At 41.7% G+C, this 13236-nt stretch overlaps 1 protein-coding gene across 2 annotated transcripts in view; it reads right to left on the reverse strand.

The window, feature by feature from the left end:
• Positions 1-13236, reverse strand: part of RPS6KA6 (ribosomal protein S6 kinase A6) — a 40508-nt gene that overhangs the window by 24911 nt on the left and 2361 nt on the right. For both annotated transcript variants that reach the window (XM_064712698.1, XM_064712697.1), the window contains exons 2-3: positions 6141-6200; positions 2135-2251 (exon numbers count right to left, since the gene is read on the reverse strand). In XM_064712698.1, the coding sequence (XP_064568768.1) occupies positions 2135-2251; positions 6141-6200 (177 nt within the window). The remainder of the gene's footprint in view (positions 1-2134; positions 2252-6140; positions 6201-13236) is intronic.

A 13236-nucleotide genomic window follows, 5' to 3' on the forward strand; every position in this document is an offset into this window, starting at 1 on the left:
CCTATAGGCCAAGCTGATAGAAAATAGGGAGTAATTTGAACACCAGCAACTAAGAAAACAGCTGGAGATTAATACAACCACAATTATAAAATAAGTACATAGTAATATTTTAGTCTTAACAACCAATAATTTGTGAGAACATAAGGAATTCATGTGCAAGTTACAAATTTCAGCTAGTATAAAAATAGTGCAAACTACTGAAGCACCACCTATGTATTTCATTTGCAGACAAATCCTCCAGAACTCCAAAGGCACATCATTCCTGAAGGAATGAAGAGAGAAATTCAGTAATTCAGGAGGTTTAACTCTTTATTTCTGTGGGATTATTAAATCCTGCACTGATGTTAAAAGCAGGCACAAGGAAACCCCTCCTGGTGTTTGCAAATCCAAAGGAAGGAGCCTGAGAGCAGAAACTGGAAGAGAAAACACCATGAGGGCGACAGGCACTGACCCTCCTGTTTGTTTTCTCCTCTCACAGAAAGAACAGAGCTCTGAGCTCAGGTGTGCAGCACCTGGAGAGGCACTGCCAGCATTCCAAAGCCTCAGAGCACATCTGGCCCAGCTGTTGGGATTGCAAACAGGAGCCCTCCTCAGGCTGGCACAACCCTCAGCTCTGGAAGCCAAATCTGAGGCAGGGCTGGCTGTGCTGAGCCCTCAGGTGGCTCCAGGCATCTCAAATCAGGATTGTGGGATCTCAGCACCTCAGGACTGAGGTGTCACCGAGACCACCCTTGGGGGGCTCGGGAGTCCTGGAATGTTCCAGAAGTGTCTGGTGGCTGGACTTTGATCCTACACAGGAGACGACACCTGTATGAGGATAGGAGGGTTTCACCGGGGTGAATGGTGAAGGGATTGGTTAATTAGAGAGTGAGACACAGGGTTTAGGATTTCTGTACAGGGGGGTTTAGAGAAGTAAGATGGAGGAATTGGGGCGTGTCCTGTCCTTCTTCTTCTTCTTCTTCTTCTCCTCCATCTTCTGTGGTGATGGTGGCACTTTGAGATTGGTTGTTACTAAAAGTGCACTGGGCAATAAGGGTGAAAGGTATTGGGGAAAAATGATAAATATTGTACACGTAACTTTGGGTATAAAGATAGGTGACTGCCCGGAGGGGGGACAGTGTGCTCATGGCTGGCTGCTGAGCAGAGCTCTGTCGGGCCGAGAGAAAATCTTTTAGATAAACAATTAATAAACACCGAGACCGAGAAAAGAACTGAAGCCTCTTCTCGTCCTTTGATACGCGGCTGCCCCAAGGCCACCCCGGGCCTTTCCAGGCCCTCCAAACAGCCGAAAACCAGACACAGGATAATAAATATATGGAGCCTTTTCAGGCTCCTACAGCGAGAAGTGTGTGAGGGAATTGGCAATGAACATTATCAGGTAAAGAAATGTTTCTGCAACCTCAAAATATTTCAAGTCTGTTCTCTACACCATCACTTGTGCACAGAATGCCTCCCTAATGTCAATTCCTTCCTCTCTCACTGTGTTTTATGCAGAGGTTTGTTCCTGCCTAGAGACACAAAGAATCAGCAGAAGAACAGGAAAATGGGAACAAATGTAAAGCTGATTGACTACTTTAGATGTTGCAAAAGATGTAGTTTGAGACTGGTTTTAAAAAATTAATTACCTTCCTATACACTAGGATTAATATTTCAACTACTGTGTTTCAACACAGTGACAGAGATCAGATTTTCAACTTCATTTCTGCAAAGTGACACCCAGTGGCACATTACAAAAGGAAAATATTGTAACAAACACTCTGCCATATTTCTTCTCTGTGCCATTTGAATAATTGTGTCTTTTAGGTGGAGATCACTTGATAAATACAGCAAACTAGAAAAAGTAAATAAACTGGGAATATTTCAGGTTAAGTTTCCAGCTGCCACAATCATCTTTTCTGCAGCTACATAAATACAGATTTTGTGTCTTGAAAAAAGCCAAATATTCCCAGCATGTCAAGTCCCATCACCAAAGACAAACCAGCATTTCCTTCAGAAGGTTCTGCCCATGGCTCTGGAGCAGGGCTGGGAAAGGATTCCATTACTCAACACATTTTCAAACATTCCCAGCAGCTCTGCTGGCCATTATTTCCCTGGAATGTCTGGACAGGTCTATGGAACAAGTTTATCATCTTACCTTTCCAAATGATCCCTGTCCAAGAACCTTAAGTAGTTCAAACTGTGCTGGGTCTGCTTTCTCACATCCTTCTTTCACATGATGTGTAATAGGAATTTCTTTCACACTTCCTTCATCCTGTGATTTCAAAGCAAACAAAACACAACAGTGAGCAGGCCTGCAGTAACTAAGTCTTGTTAAAAGTGCATGTAAATACCTGGATTTTTCTTTGTTTAGTTTTATTTTAGTAAAATATTTGAAATTCTAATAAGGCTTAAAGGAAAACTGTTCAAATGAAGAATTTTCCCATCTATCTTTTCTGAAACAGATTCATCTAAAATTTCTAAACTGAAGAAAAATTCTCAAAGAATGTTCATTTCCTTTTGCCATAAATATTTCAACTACAGAAAAGCTGGATTATTTTACATGAAAGGAATAAAAGCCCAGAATTTTAAACCAAGACTTCTGAGCTTCACCTCTGCTTAGCAGCTTTAGTTTTCCCAGTGATTACTCTTCTCATCTTTCCCCCTTCCTGAAATAAGTCTTAATGAAAGCCAAATTGAATTTCATCATTTGGGGTAATTATTGCTTTTCACAGCAGCAAATAATAACTCTGGTCATCCATTTGTAGCTGGAGGAACAGGCAGCATTTGAAGACCATAAATAAGAAGATGAGTCATCTTAAGGACTCAGAATTCTTGCATCCAAGAGAAGAAACAGCTCTGGGGTGCAGAGCTCCTGGGAAGATTATCCTGTGTGGGGACCTCCTTCAGACAGCTGAGGTTCATTCTGAGCTAGGTGAGTGATTTCATGTTCTCCTGGCTGCCTCAGGTGCCTCTCACCTTCAGCAAAGCAGGGCACAGCAGCCCCAGTTGTGAAAAGACAAACGTTCCTGATGACACAAATCCCATGATGGATTGCAGCTTTTGTGGTGTAAGAGAAGTTTCTGAGAGCCAAAACAAGCAAGGTGTCAAAAGAAGCACCCTTGGAATTAAAACCTGAGGCCCACAACAGCAACCTCAGCTTGCAGGTGGAAAAGGAGCAACACCCTCAGCCCCAGTAAGAAAATCAATAAAATTCTTGTACACAACAAAATCACAAGTGAAAATCCCATCTGATTTGCATGACTTCACTTTTGGGGGATCAAATGATGATCAGCTGTCTCCTGTCCTCTCTTCAAGCCTCATTTTGAAAGCTTCTCTTAGCAGAGACCAGAAAACCTCCCCACCAACCTCCTGTGAGTTACAGCCCCTGATGAGAAGGGCAAACAGCACCAGGGAAGGGCCTGGGCACTGATGAAACAGTTTTGGAAACAACATCATTCTGTAGTCAGGTGAACTTACTGCCCACAGCTGAGCATTAAAACTTCCAATCAATCAGCTTTGTCACAGTTCATACACCTGGATGAAATTCTGGTTTTACACAGAAATTCAGAGTAGATATCTGCTCATCTGAATTTGTACATGCTGCAGTAATTAAAGAAAAAAAAAGAAGCAATCATCACACTGCATTAATTGCTTCTGCCTTAATTGCTTTGCTTGTCCAGAGGGGGAAAGAGAGTCCAAACAAACATCTTGGTGTATTCCCAAACTGCAGTCCAGCTGCTGCTGCACACCAGTCCCTTCCCCTCCCCTCCCTTATTTCATCCTCCTTCTGGGAAAGGCCTGTTTGTCCTGCCTGCTTCCCACACAAGGTGGGTATGAACACCAGGCACTGCTGGAAAACAAAGTGAATTCTGTAATTCACAACCAAGCCACTTGATTTCCCTCACTGGTCACAAACCCTGATGACACACTGTAAAATCCCAACCTCCCCTCATCCATGCCCCTTGCTGACTGTCATTTATGCTCTCAGAGCACAGATACACCTATCTTTTCATTTTCCTTCACTTTTTAAACACATGCCTAATTTAAGGCAGGTAAGAAGAGCAGCATTTTGAAGCCATCTGATGACAGATGAAAGCAGCAAGTTGTCTAATTACACACCAAGTTGTACAACAGACTTAATGGCTGCTTCTTGCTATGAAATATGTAAATATTCTATTTAGAAGCCTTTTTTCTTCACCATCCTAATTTGTATTCCCTAACACCGTGAAACTTTGCATGAGAAAAGCTCTTTAAGAGTTCAGCCTCTCCTGTGTTTATCACCCACCTCGAGCCATTAGCCTGTGACATCACACGTGGTTGCTGAGGAGACTGAGAGGATTTCTAAATGTGAACTCAGGAGAGAAATGTTTTCCATGCAAATAAAGACTAACTTGAGATGGATTAAATGAGGTTTTTTTTTTTATATAAAGTGTTTTATCTTCACAAAAGATGTCTATATAATTTCACTTACTTAAATACCATTAAGGTACTAAAAATTGGCATTACTGAGGTGTGAGAGACCTTTTCATCACCACCAAGGAGTGAGCACACAGAGCTGAGCAGCTCCAAGCCACTTTCATTTTCATTTCTACTCTGGCCTCCACGAACTACAAATCTGGTTCTCTCATTTTGTGTTCTGCTGCTTGAGCAGGAAATTTCTTCCCAAGCTGAGGCACCAGCTGCCACCCCGTGGCCTTGCACCAGAGGGAACTCAACCCCTCCCTGCTCCCAGCAGGTTCTCCAGGAGCCAGGGAGCCAAAGGAACACTGGGATCAGTCCTGGCTTTGTCACTGGAATGTGGCTCCAGAGCTCAGCAACCTCCTCATCCTGTTCTAGAGCAGTAGAAAACTCAGACAATCCTCTGCTGCTTTCCTTGCTGCATGTGAGACCACTCTGACACTTGATTTACCCACTCCACACCAGGAAATGTCCAGGCAGCACGTGGGTCTGTGCCAAGACTTCATTTCCAAATCCCTTCCTTAGAAATGTTGTTATTGTAGCACAATGCAGTGGTTACAGCTGGTGATAAAATCGATTTTGCCACAATCCCAGACTGGTTTGGGTCCTTAAAGCCCACCCAGTGCCACCCTGCCATGGCAGGGACACTTTCCACTGCTCCAGGCTGCTCCAAACCTGCAAAAAGTACTTCACCTATTTCTCTTTATATATGCAATGATGTGCTGTGCTTTGTGTTTATATCTACATGAGTGTAAAACTACTTAAATAAATCTAGTTGGGTTCCTACCAAAAGGCAATAAATCCAAAAAAGAAAATTGCAAGTCAAAATATGGGAGTCAGTTTCACGTTCTGCTCCAGCTTACTCGGTGTTAGCAGTGTGAATATCTTAAAGTGCAAACTTTGCTACTTCAGGGGAGGTCCCACAATTCTCTAGGATACAGTAAAAAATCTTGGGAAAAGATTTATTTACATCATGTCAAAAAACTTTCCAATCCATTTTATTGTCAACCCCAATGGCCAGCCTGGCCTTGGGCACTGCCAGGGACTCTCTGGGCAACAGAAACCTTTGTGCCCCTAAACACAAGGAGGAGTGAGCTGAGAAATGCTGGCCAGGGCTTCCATGGGCACTCAGGCATTCCACCACACACAGGGGAGCTCAAGTTTAGTGCAAGGTTTAGCCACACACACAACACCCAACTTCAGCATCTCCTAAACAGGCAAGGGGCAAAATCCACCTCAAGAGGGGCTTACCTGGGATATTTCTCCATAAAGCACAATTAACACACTGGTGTACACATTAATTCTGCTCTAAAAAAGCAGAAATAAATACCTTTGAGCTGAAGGTACAGCAGCTACAGCAAAAACTACCAAGGCAGACCAAGTGATTGCAGCAAGAGCAGCATTCAGCACTCTGTGTGACAGGTCCCAGGCTGGCCTGGCCATTTCTGAGGGTGAGGGATGCACAAATGTCCCTCCAGCACAGGGAACCTTTGCATGAAGCTCTGTCTCCTGCAGCAGAGCTCCCAAACAAGGCATTTACCACAGGCCCTACCCAGGTACTAATTTCCAAAGCCATCCTTGAGACTTAGAGTCTCCTCAGATATTGGTCAAATAAAATGATGAGTTCAGAAGTTATTAAAGAGCAGGGAATGCAGCAATTCTGCTGTGTGAGTGCCTGAAGAGAGCAGGAATCAAACACTTACATGGTAGGAATATGGTTCACCTTCTTCCATAGGCTCATCTGCCATTTTAAGGCCATTTAACTGCAGGGAAAAAAAAAAAAAACAAAAATAAAGAAAAAGAAAAACATCATTAAGACCCAGCAATTTCAAATTAATAAGAGTTCAAAATTCGACCAATTTACATTTCAGAGCACACAAGTGAGAGCTGGTGGTGGAGTTGCTCTAATTTAAAGCTGTAGTTTCAAACAAACACTACTACTCAGTAGTTATATTTAGCATCTCCCTTATGTATCATTTAGCATCTTCCTTTGTAAATGCCATCATTATTATTATTATGCCAGTGTTATTTAATTGGGATTAATTTAAAACTCCTTTAAAAGCTAGATACCACTCCTACAAGATGACACTAATGCAGAATTCCTCAGTTATGCATGTAACTTATGCTGCAGATGCTTTTCAGAAACCTAGAGTTTTCTAAGGAAAATTAATTTGCAGTTTAAAGGGAAAAGATGCAAAAGTGATTCCAAGCCTTTTTGAAATTACCAAACCCACAGCTGCAGAGAAAAAAAACCCAAACTCAGTTTAAGCACTCTCTAAGTTACAAATAATTCAGTGCTGAAACTGAAAAAACCAACCAAAACCCAGAAATATGAAGGACATGTTCTGTTCAGACATGCAAAGCAGCCATTAAAAACTGGAAATACTTGACAAAAATGGATGAATGCCATTATGGATTTTGCTCGTAATCATTGCTAATTTATTTATATATTAATTGTTCAGCATCTCTACCTTTATATGGCACAGGTCTCATGTTAAAAGTAACTAGAAATGACATAAGAAAATTCAAACTTTTTTTTTTCTGAAAACCAAGTTGAACCAATTAAACTCTTCGGCTGGGAAATGACTTTTTTTGGAATATGGTGTTGCTGTCAGCATGGGAGATGTAAAACACAGGACTGCAGAGAAATCCCCCCAGATTCCTGTGCTCACAACCAAAGGCAGAATCTGCAGGGACAGCTGGGGCTGCAGGGACAGGTTTGCACCACGACTCTGTCACCCACACAAACCCTCAACCACTTCCACTGCGGCCACAGACTCCAGTTTGGAGCAGAGCTGTCAAGAGTTAATTCACAAATTAATGCTTTTGATAAAATTAAATCTCCAGTTTTTGTAGCAAGATACTGGCACTTATTTTTGGACTATATCCTCACTGGGAAAAAAAAAAAAAAAAGACAAAACAGAAAAACAGATTAAGGAAATAGCATAAAGCTTCATTTATTTTCACTCCACAAGTTTCTATTTACCATAGAGTTTAACCAATGCACCTCCAGCCCATGCCTGTCATTCATCTCTCATGTGTTGCCACCCCAACAGCCAAAAATCATCCCTGCATTACCCTGGATCCAGAAACCAAAGCTACTCATTTGCTACATAACTTGTTTCTTTTCTTGCATTTTCTTTTCACAAATTAGACAGTGGGAGGGACAAGACACTCACTATGGTTGTTATTGTACAAATTAACTGAATAAATCCAGAAGCGACACCAAAGTTCAGCCCAGCTCTGACCTCCATCCTCAATTCTATGCAATTTCTTTTCACAACACCATAAATCACATTCAAGTGTGAACCAATGTGATGCCCACCAAAATTATCCAAAAAGCTTTTTTGGAACTAAACTGGGTTTCTACTGCTGATGCTCAGAAATGTAATAACATTGTTCCTTCATGGACTCCAATTCAAAGTGATTTTATTGTGCATTTCACCTTTTCTTTCTATGAAGATGGGCAACATTTCCCAAGTTTTGTTATTTAAATGTAAGCTCTGGAGCCAACACCACCAATCAGAAGAACTATAGATACACTGAAAACAATGCAGATACAAAAAATGGGGCTGGAAAGGGGTTGTGAACCCAAAATCAGTGTGTTATTTCATCTAGGTTGTTGCTGAGAACACCATTTAATGTACTTTCAACTTGCTGGCAAATCAAGTGCACTAAAGCTATTGGATTTTTATGGCAGGTAATCATCTTAATTAACAATTTCCTATCATACACTTTTCCCCTTCACTGTTGCTCCTTGGTTTGTGTTTGTTTTTTCCTGTCCAGTCTCTCTGTACTGATACAGACTGGGACACCTGCCAATTTCTAGTCCAAACAATTTGATGTTCAAGGACATGAATCTGCTTTTATTGCTTGATACACACAACTACACTTTTGCCATATTTGTTTATGAATCCTGGTCACTGTCCATTAAAGAAAGCCAAGGAACAAAAATCTGCAAACTTGTTGGAATAGAACCCAAAGTCTGGTGGCTTGTTAAGTAATTCAGCTAAAAAAAGTCAATGACAAAAATCAAATCATTACTGCCTTGTACAGTCACTTAATTGGCTGAGTTTCAATAAGCAGAAGCTGGCAAAAAAGAAAAGTGACAGTTAATACTTATTTCCCACCTCTGTGGAAACCAGATACAAAATGCAGTTCCCACAGCCAAGTGAGGCTCCTTTCAGAGATTTATTCATGAATATTTATGCACAAACATATAGAACAGAACGATTTTAACCTCTAAGTCATTACTTACTAAATATCTACAAATGCACAATTTATTATTGAGAATTAAAGAGCACAGCTCTCTATAAAAAGAACAGGTGAAAGAAGCCAATACTGTGATGGTGAAGGAGATTCCTTCATCTTTCAATCATTCTGCTGTTCAGTGCTGCTCAAGTCCTACAAGTGAGCATTTTAAATATTAACTCCCATGAAAACACAAACTGAACTCAGGCTTTTAGGCAAACACTGACGACACTTTCCAAACACACAATGTGGAAATGACACAAAGTACCCCAAGTTGTTGATTAGTAAAAAAATAACAAAAGGAACTATGTAAATAGATGAGCTCAAAGTTTAGGTCAGAGCACCTGGCAGGTCAGACTCTTCTGCAGAGGTGCAGGATGAGGGAGCTGCCTCGCAGGGAGAAGGGGAAAATGTGCCTCTGGATTAGATGGATCCCATGGCTGGGACCATCCCTGTTATCCTGGCAGCAATGTGCCTCTGGATTAGATGGATCCCATGGCTGGGACCATCCCTGTTATTCATAGCTGGGAACATCCCTGTTCTATTTGTGGACCAAGACCACAAATTGATAGTAGAAGCACTTAGTATAGTTCAAGATAATGTGTCTTTAGCTTTCAGTTGTATACAAGCACAGTTATGGATACAAGCAACAGCAGCTCTGATCATATAGGAAAGGGGTGAATGTAATTTTCCAGCTGAAATTCAGAAAATTGAATGGGATAATGCAATTGATTTTGAAACGAAGTTTTAATCCTGGTGGACTATGGTGAATTTCACCTATGATCCTATTTCTAATGTGGCCACTGCCTTTGTGCTTACCATATGTAATGCCACTGTTTATGTTATCCATCCCATCATTGCCCTAAGATTAAACCATGAAGAAACAACACTCTATCCTTCAGAACATAGAGTGTGGGCACGAAAAGATGAATGAAAAGAGCAGTGTGCCTCTGGATTAAATGGATCCCATGGCTGGGACCATCCCTGTTATCCTAAAAGCAATGTGCCTCTGGATTAAATAATCCCATGGCTGGGACCATCCCTGTTATTCTAAAAGCAATGTGCCTCTGGATTAAATAATCCCATGGCTGGGACCATCCCTGTTATCCTAAAAGCAATGTGCCTCTGGATTAAATACATTCCATAGCTGGGACCATCCCTGTTATTCTAAAAGCAGTGTGCCTCTGGATTAGATGGATCTCATGGCTGGGATCATTCCTTCTCCCTTGGGAGCAATGTGCCTCTGGATTAAATAATCCCATGGCTGGGACCATCCCTACTCCTTTGGGAGCAATGTGCCTCTGGATTAAACACATCCCAAGGCTGGGATCATTTCTCCTCCCTTGGCAGCAATGTGCCTCTGGATTAGATGGATCCCAAGGCTGGGATCATTCCTTCTCCCTTTGGAGCAATGTGCCTCTGGATTAGATGGATCCCAAGGCTGGGATCATTTCTCCTCCCTTTGGAGCAATGTGCCTCTGGATTAGATGGATCCCAAAGCTGGGACCATCCCTGCTCCCTTGGAGAATATCCAAAGGGCTGGGAACAGCTTAATGACAATTGCACATGTTCTTCCTCTGATTAGAACAGCAGAACAGAGTATTCCCAGTATTACCAGAGATTGGAACCATCTTCCCCCCTCCCATTTTAAGGATGTTTGCAGTGTTTACATGGTAAATTCCTTAGGACTTGGTGGGTCTACAGGTTTTGGATGAAAGAAGCCAGGCAAAAGGTCAGCAAAAATGCCTTATCCCAGGAAAAGCAGTGGAAGATGTAAAGCAGGTGCATCCTGCCCTGGTTTTACATGTCTTTGCTGAGGGATTCAAACAGAATTTTAAAAATTCTAGAAAAAGCAGAACTGGGAATTTTATCATCATACTATAATTAGAAGTAAAAAGCAATATTCAGAACCACTCACCTAAAATCTTGTCTGGCTTCAAAGAGGTAAAATTCGACCCAAGGGTGACCAAGAGCTCCTGTCTCCTCCACAGCTCCTCCTTCCCTGGGCTCCTTTTGGGAAGTTATGGGGTGTTCCCAGAGCTGCAGCCCAGTTCTCCCACATCAACACAGGAATAAGCAGTTTCCTTCCCCACAAACAGAAGGAACCCTTCAAGTAGTTATTTCAAAATATTTGAGTGGAAGCTTACATCAGAAATCCCAATTATGTCAAAAAGAGTTTGAAAAAAAAATCCTGACAGGACGACCACATTTGTTCCTCATTTATTCTTAATTACATCTATAGAGAGTTTGCACCATTAATTTAATTAGCAACACACTGGCCTACTGAGGATTTCCTGAGATAGGTCTGAGGAGTTTGAGGGTTCTGGGCACATTCCCTCCCCACCTACACAAACTCTGGGCCAGCCCCACTCCCTCAGTTCCCCCCACAAAGGGAAGAGGCCTCTGAACTCCCTCACACTCTTGAACACACCAAGAGAAAAAGGGAGATAAAGCAACCTAAAACACCTGAAACCCATAATCAGTTACTAGGGAGAGCTACAAAGTTCTTTTCCTGTGGCAAATAAATCATACATTCAGACAGGACACCAAACCTTCAGCAACATATAATTAGTGATTTTAAAAGAACATTTTGATCCTTTCCATTATCAGATCAAGGGAGAATTACGTGTGCCTCCAACAAGTCCCAGCTCTGACAAGACACAAAGCTGACCCCAAGCACAGGGATCACTGAATTAGCACAGGACTTGAGATCTTTTCATTCCTGCCTGTGTACATAACCTTAACTCCACAATCAAAGGGCACAAAGCAGCCAGGCTCCAAATTATATTTAATGGCAGGTAATTCTGGAAAAGGATGAGATTTATACTTGAGGAAAGCAATTATCTCACATATTATTCTTAATGTAGTGAAGTACTACATAAATAGCAGAATTCTAACTGTGATGAGTAAACAAATCACATCATTCTTTGGATTTAGGGTTATTGTGAAGTGTTTCCAAAGTTATTCTGCAGTAAGGAAGGTGAGCTACCTGCAACACACTCCTGGACCTGGTCAGAGACTCAGAATACTACAGCAGATTTCCAAAACCAATTTCAGAGGTGGTACACAACCCCCCCAGCATTATTACTGTATTGCAGCACTTCTCAGGGCATAAAGACACTCATTGTTTTCTCTTTAAGAGCATTACCGCGCACACTTTTTTTTTAAAGGCAACTTGTTCTCCAAGACCTTTACAAAATCCGTACATTGTAGCAATGGCTGAGGCATCAAACGAGGGGCAATGTTTTACTTTCTCTCCTGCCAGAACACCAGGCCATTGTGGAGATTCTGAGATGCACTGAACTAGGTAGAGCTGAGTCATCCACGTCACTGCCAGTAATTACTCACAAAGGAGTTATGCAACTCCTAACACTGACAAAATTCAGTGGCCTTTGACAGACCGGGCTCAGATCGTGCTCCAGAGATGGGGCTGAAAACACTGGCCAAAATCAAAGATGTATTTATCTCAACTGGCAAAGGGAGCAGCTCATGCACAACAGCAGCAGAGCTCAGCTCATGAAAAATCCTTTTGGAGGGCAGCAACTTTCAATGCAGCCCCGTTTTCCAGCAGATTTCTTTAGTTTGCAGTCACTTTTTTGTTTCAGCCTTGTCTTGCTTGTCACAATCAGGCAATTAAGCAACTGGTTCTTGAAGTATTTATTGCAAAAGTAAGTATTTGAGAAGGAGGTTGCATTTATGCAATTCACAATATTCATGTCTTGCAAACAGCCATGTGCTTACAGCAATTACAGAGCTCATGGTAAGTGCAATCCTCCCAGTTCAAGGGGCAGAAAGTGCCCAAAATTCTGTATTCTGCCCAAATCCAACTATTTCTGTATTTCATTCAGCTTGGTCAGTAAATTGTTAATGTTTACCTTCCTGTTCCTTTGTAGACTGTAATTACATTTTCATAATCTACAACAGTTGATTATGATCAACACCCTCATATCTATTTTTATTACCATGGAAATACTTATTAATCCAATATCCAGGGGAAAAGAAAGTCACTGAATATTTGAAGCTTTAACAGCACAACATTGATCCTTCCTACCTAGGCTTAAGGAATTCCCAGAGTCACAAAACAGCTTCACAAGTGACACTGTCACAGGAATATAAACACATGAACAGCACAGCCCCAAATCCTCAGCACTTCAAAGAACCCCCCCAAAAAGGGCAAAATAATTCAATCCTGACCTTCAATAATTTCTTCCAAAAGTTCATGCTGCTCTTGTCACTTGAAGCATGAAAATTTGTTTCCTACTTTCAAGCTCACCTCCTTTCCTTGCCAGGTGTTTTTACTCCAAGTCAACACAAGTGCTACTGGAAATGCACTCACTGCTAATAACATAATCCTAAATTCAGTCAACATGCAGAGTCTCTGAGAAAACCATTCCTCGGATTTCTCCTCCTGTGCCACAGCTGATGGACAAGAGCACCAGAAGGCACAAGTTAATCTTCAAAATAAAAACCTATTTCACAGTAGCTCTGTTGACTGCAGCTCCAGCAAGGCCAAGGTCAGAGATCTCTCAGACTGCCAATACAAGGCTG

Source organism: Zonotrichia leucophrys, chromosome 4A, assembly GCF_028769735.1.
Source record: "Zonotrichia leucophrys gambelii isolate GWCS_2022_RI chromosome 4A, RI_Zleu_2.0, whole genome shotgun sequence".
NCBI classification, from domain to species: domain Eukaryota; kingdom Metazoa; phylum Chordata; class Aves; order Passeriformes; family Passerellidae; genus Zonotrichia; species Zonotrichia leucophrys.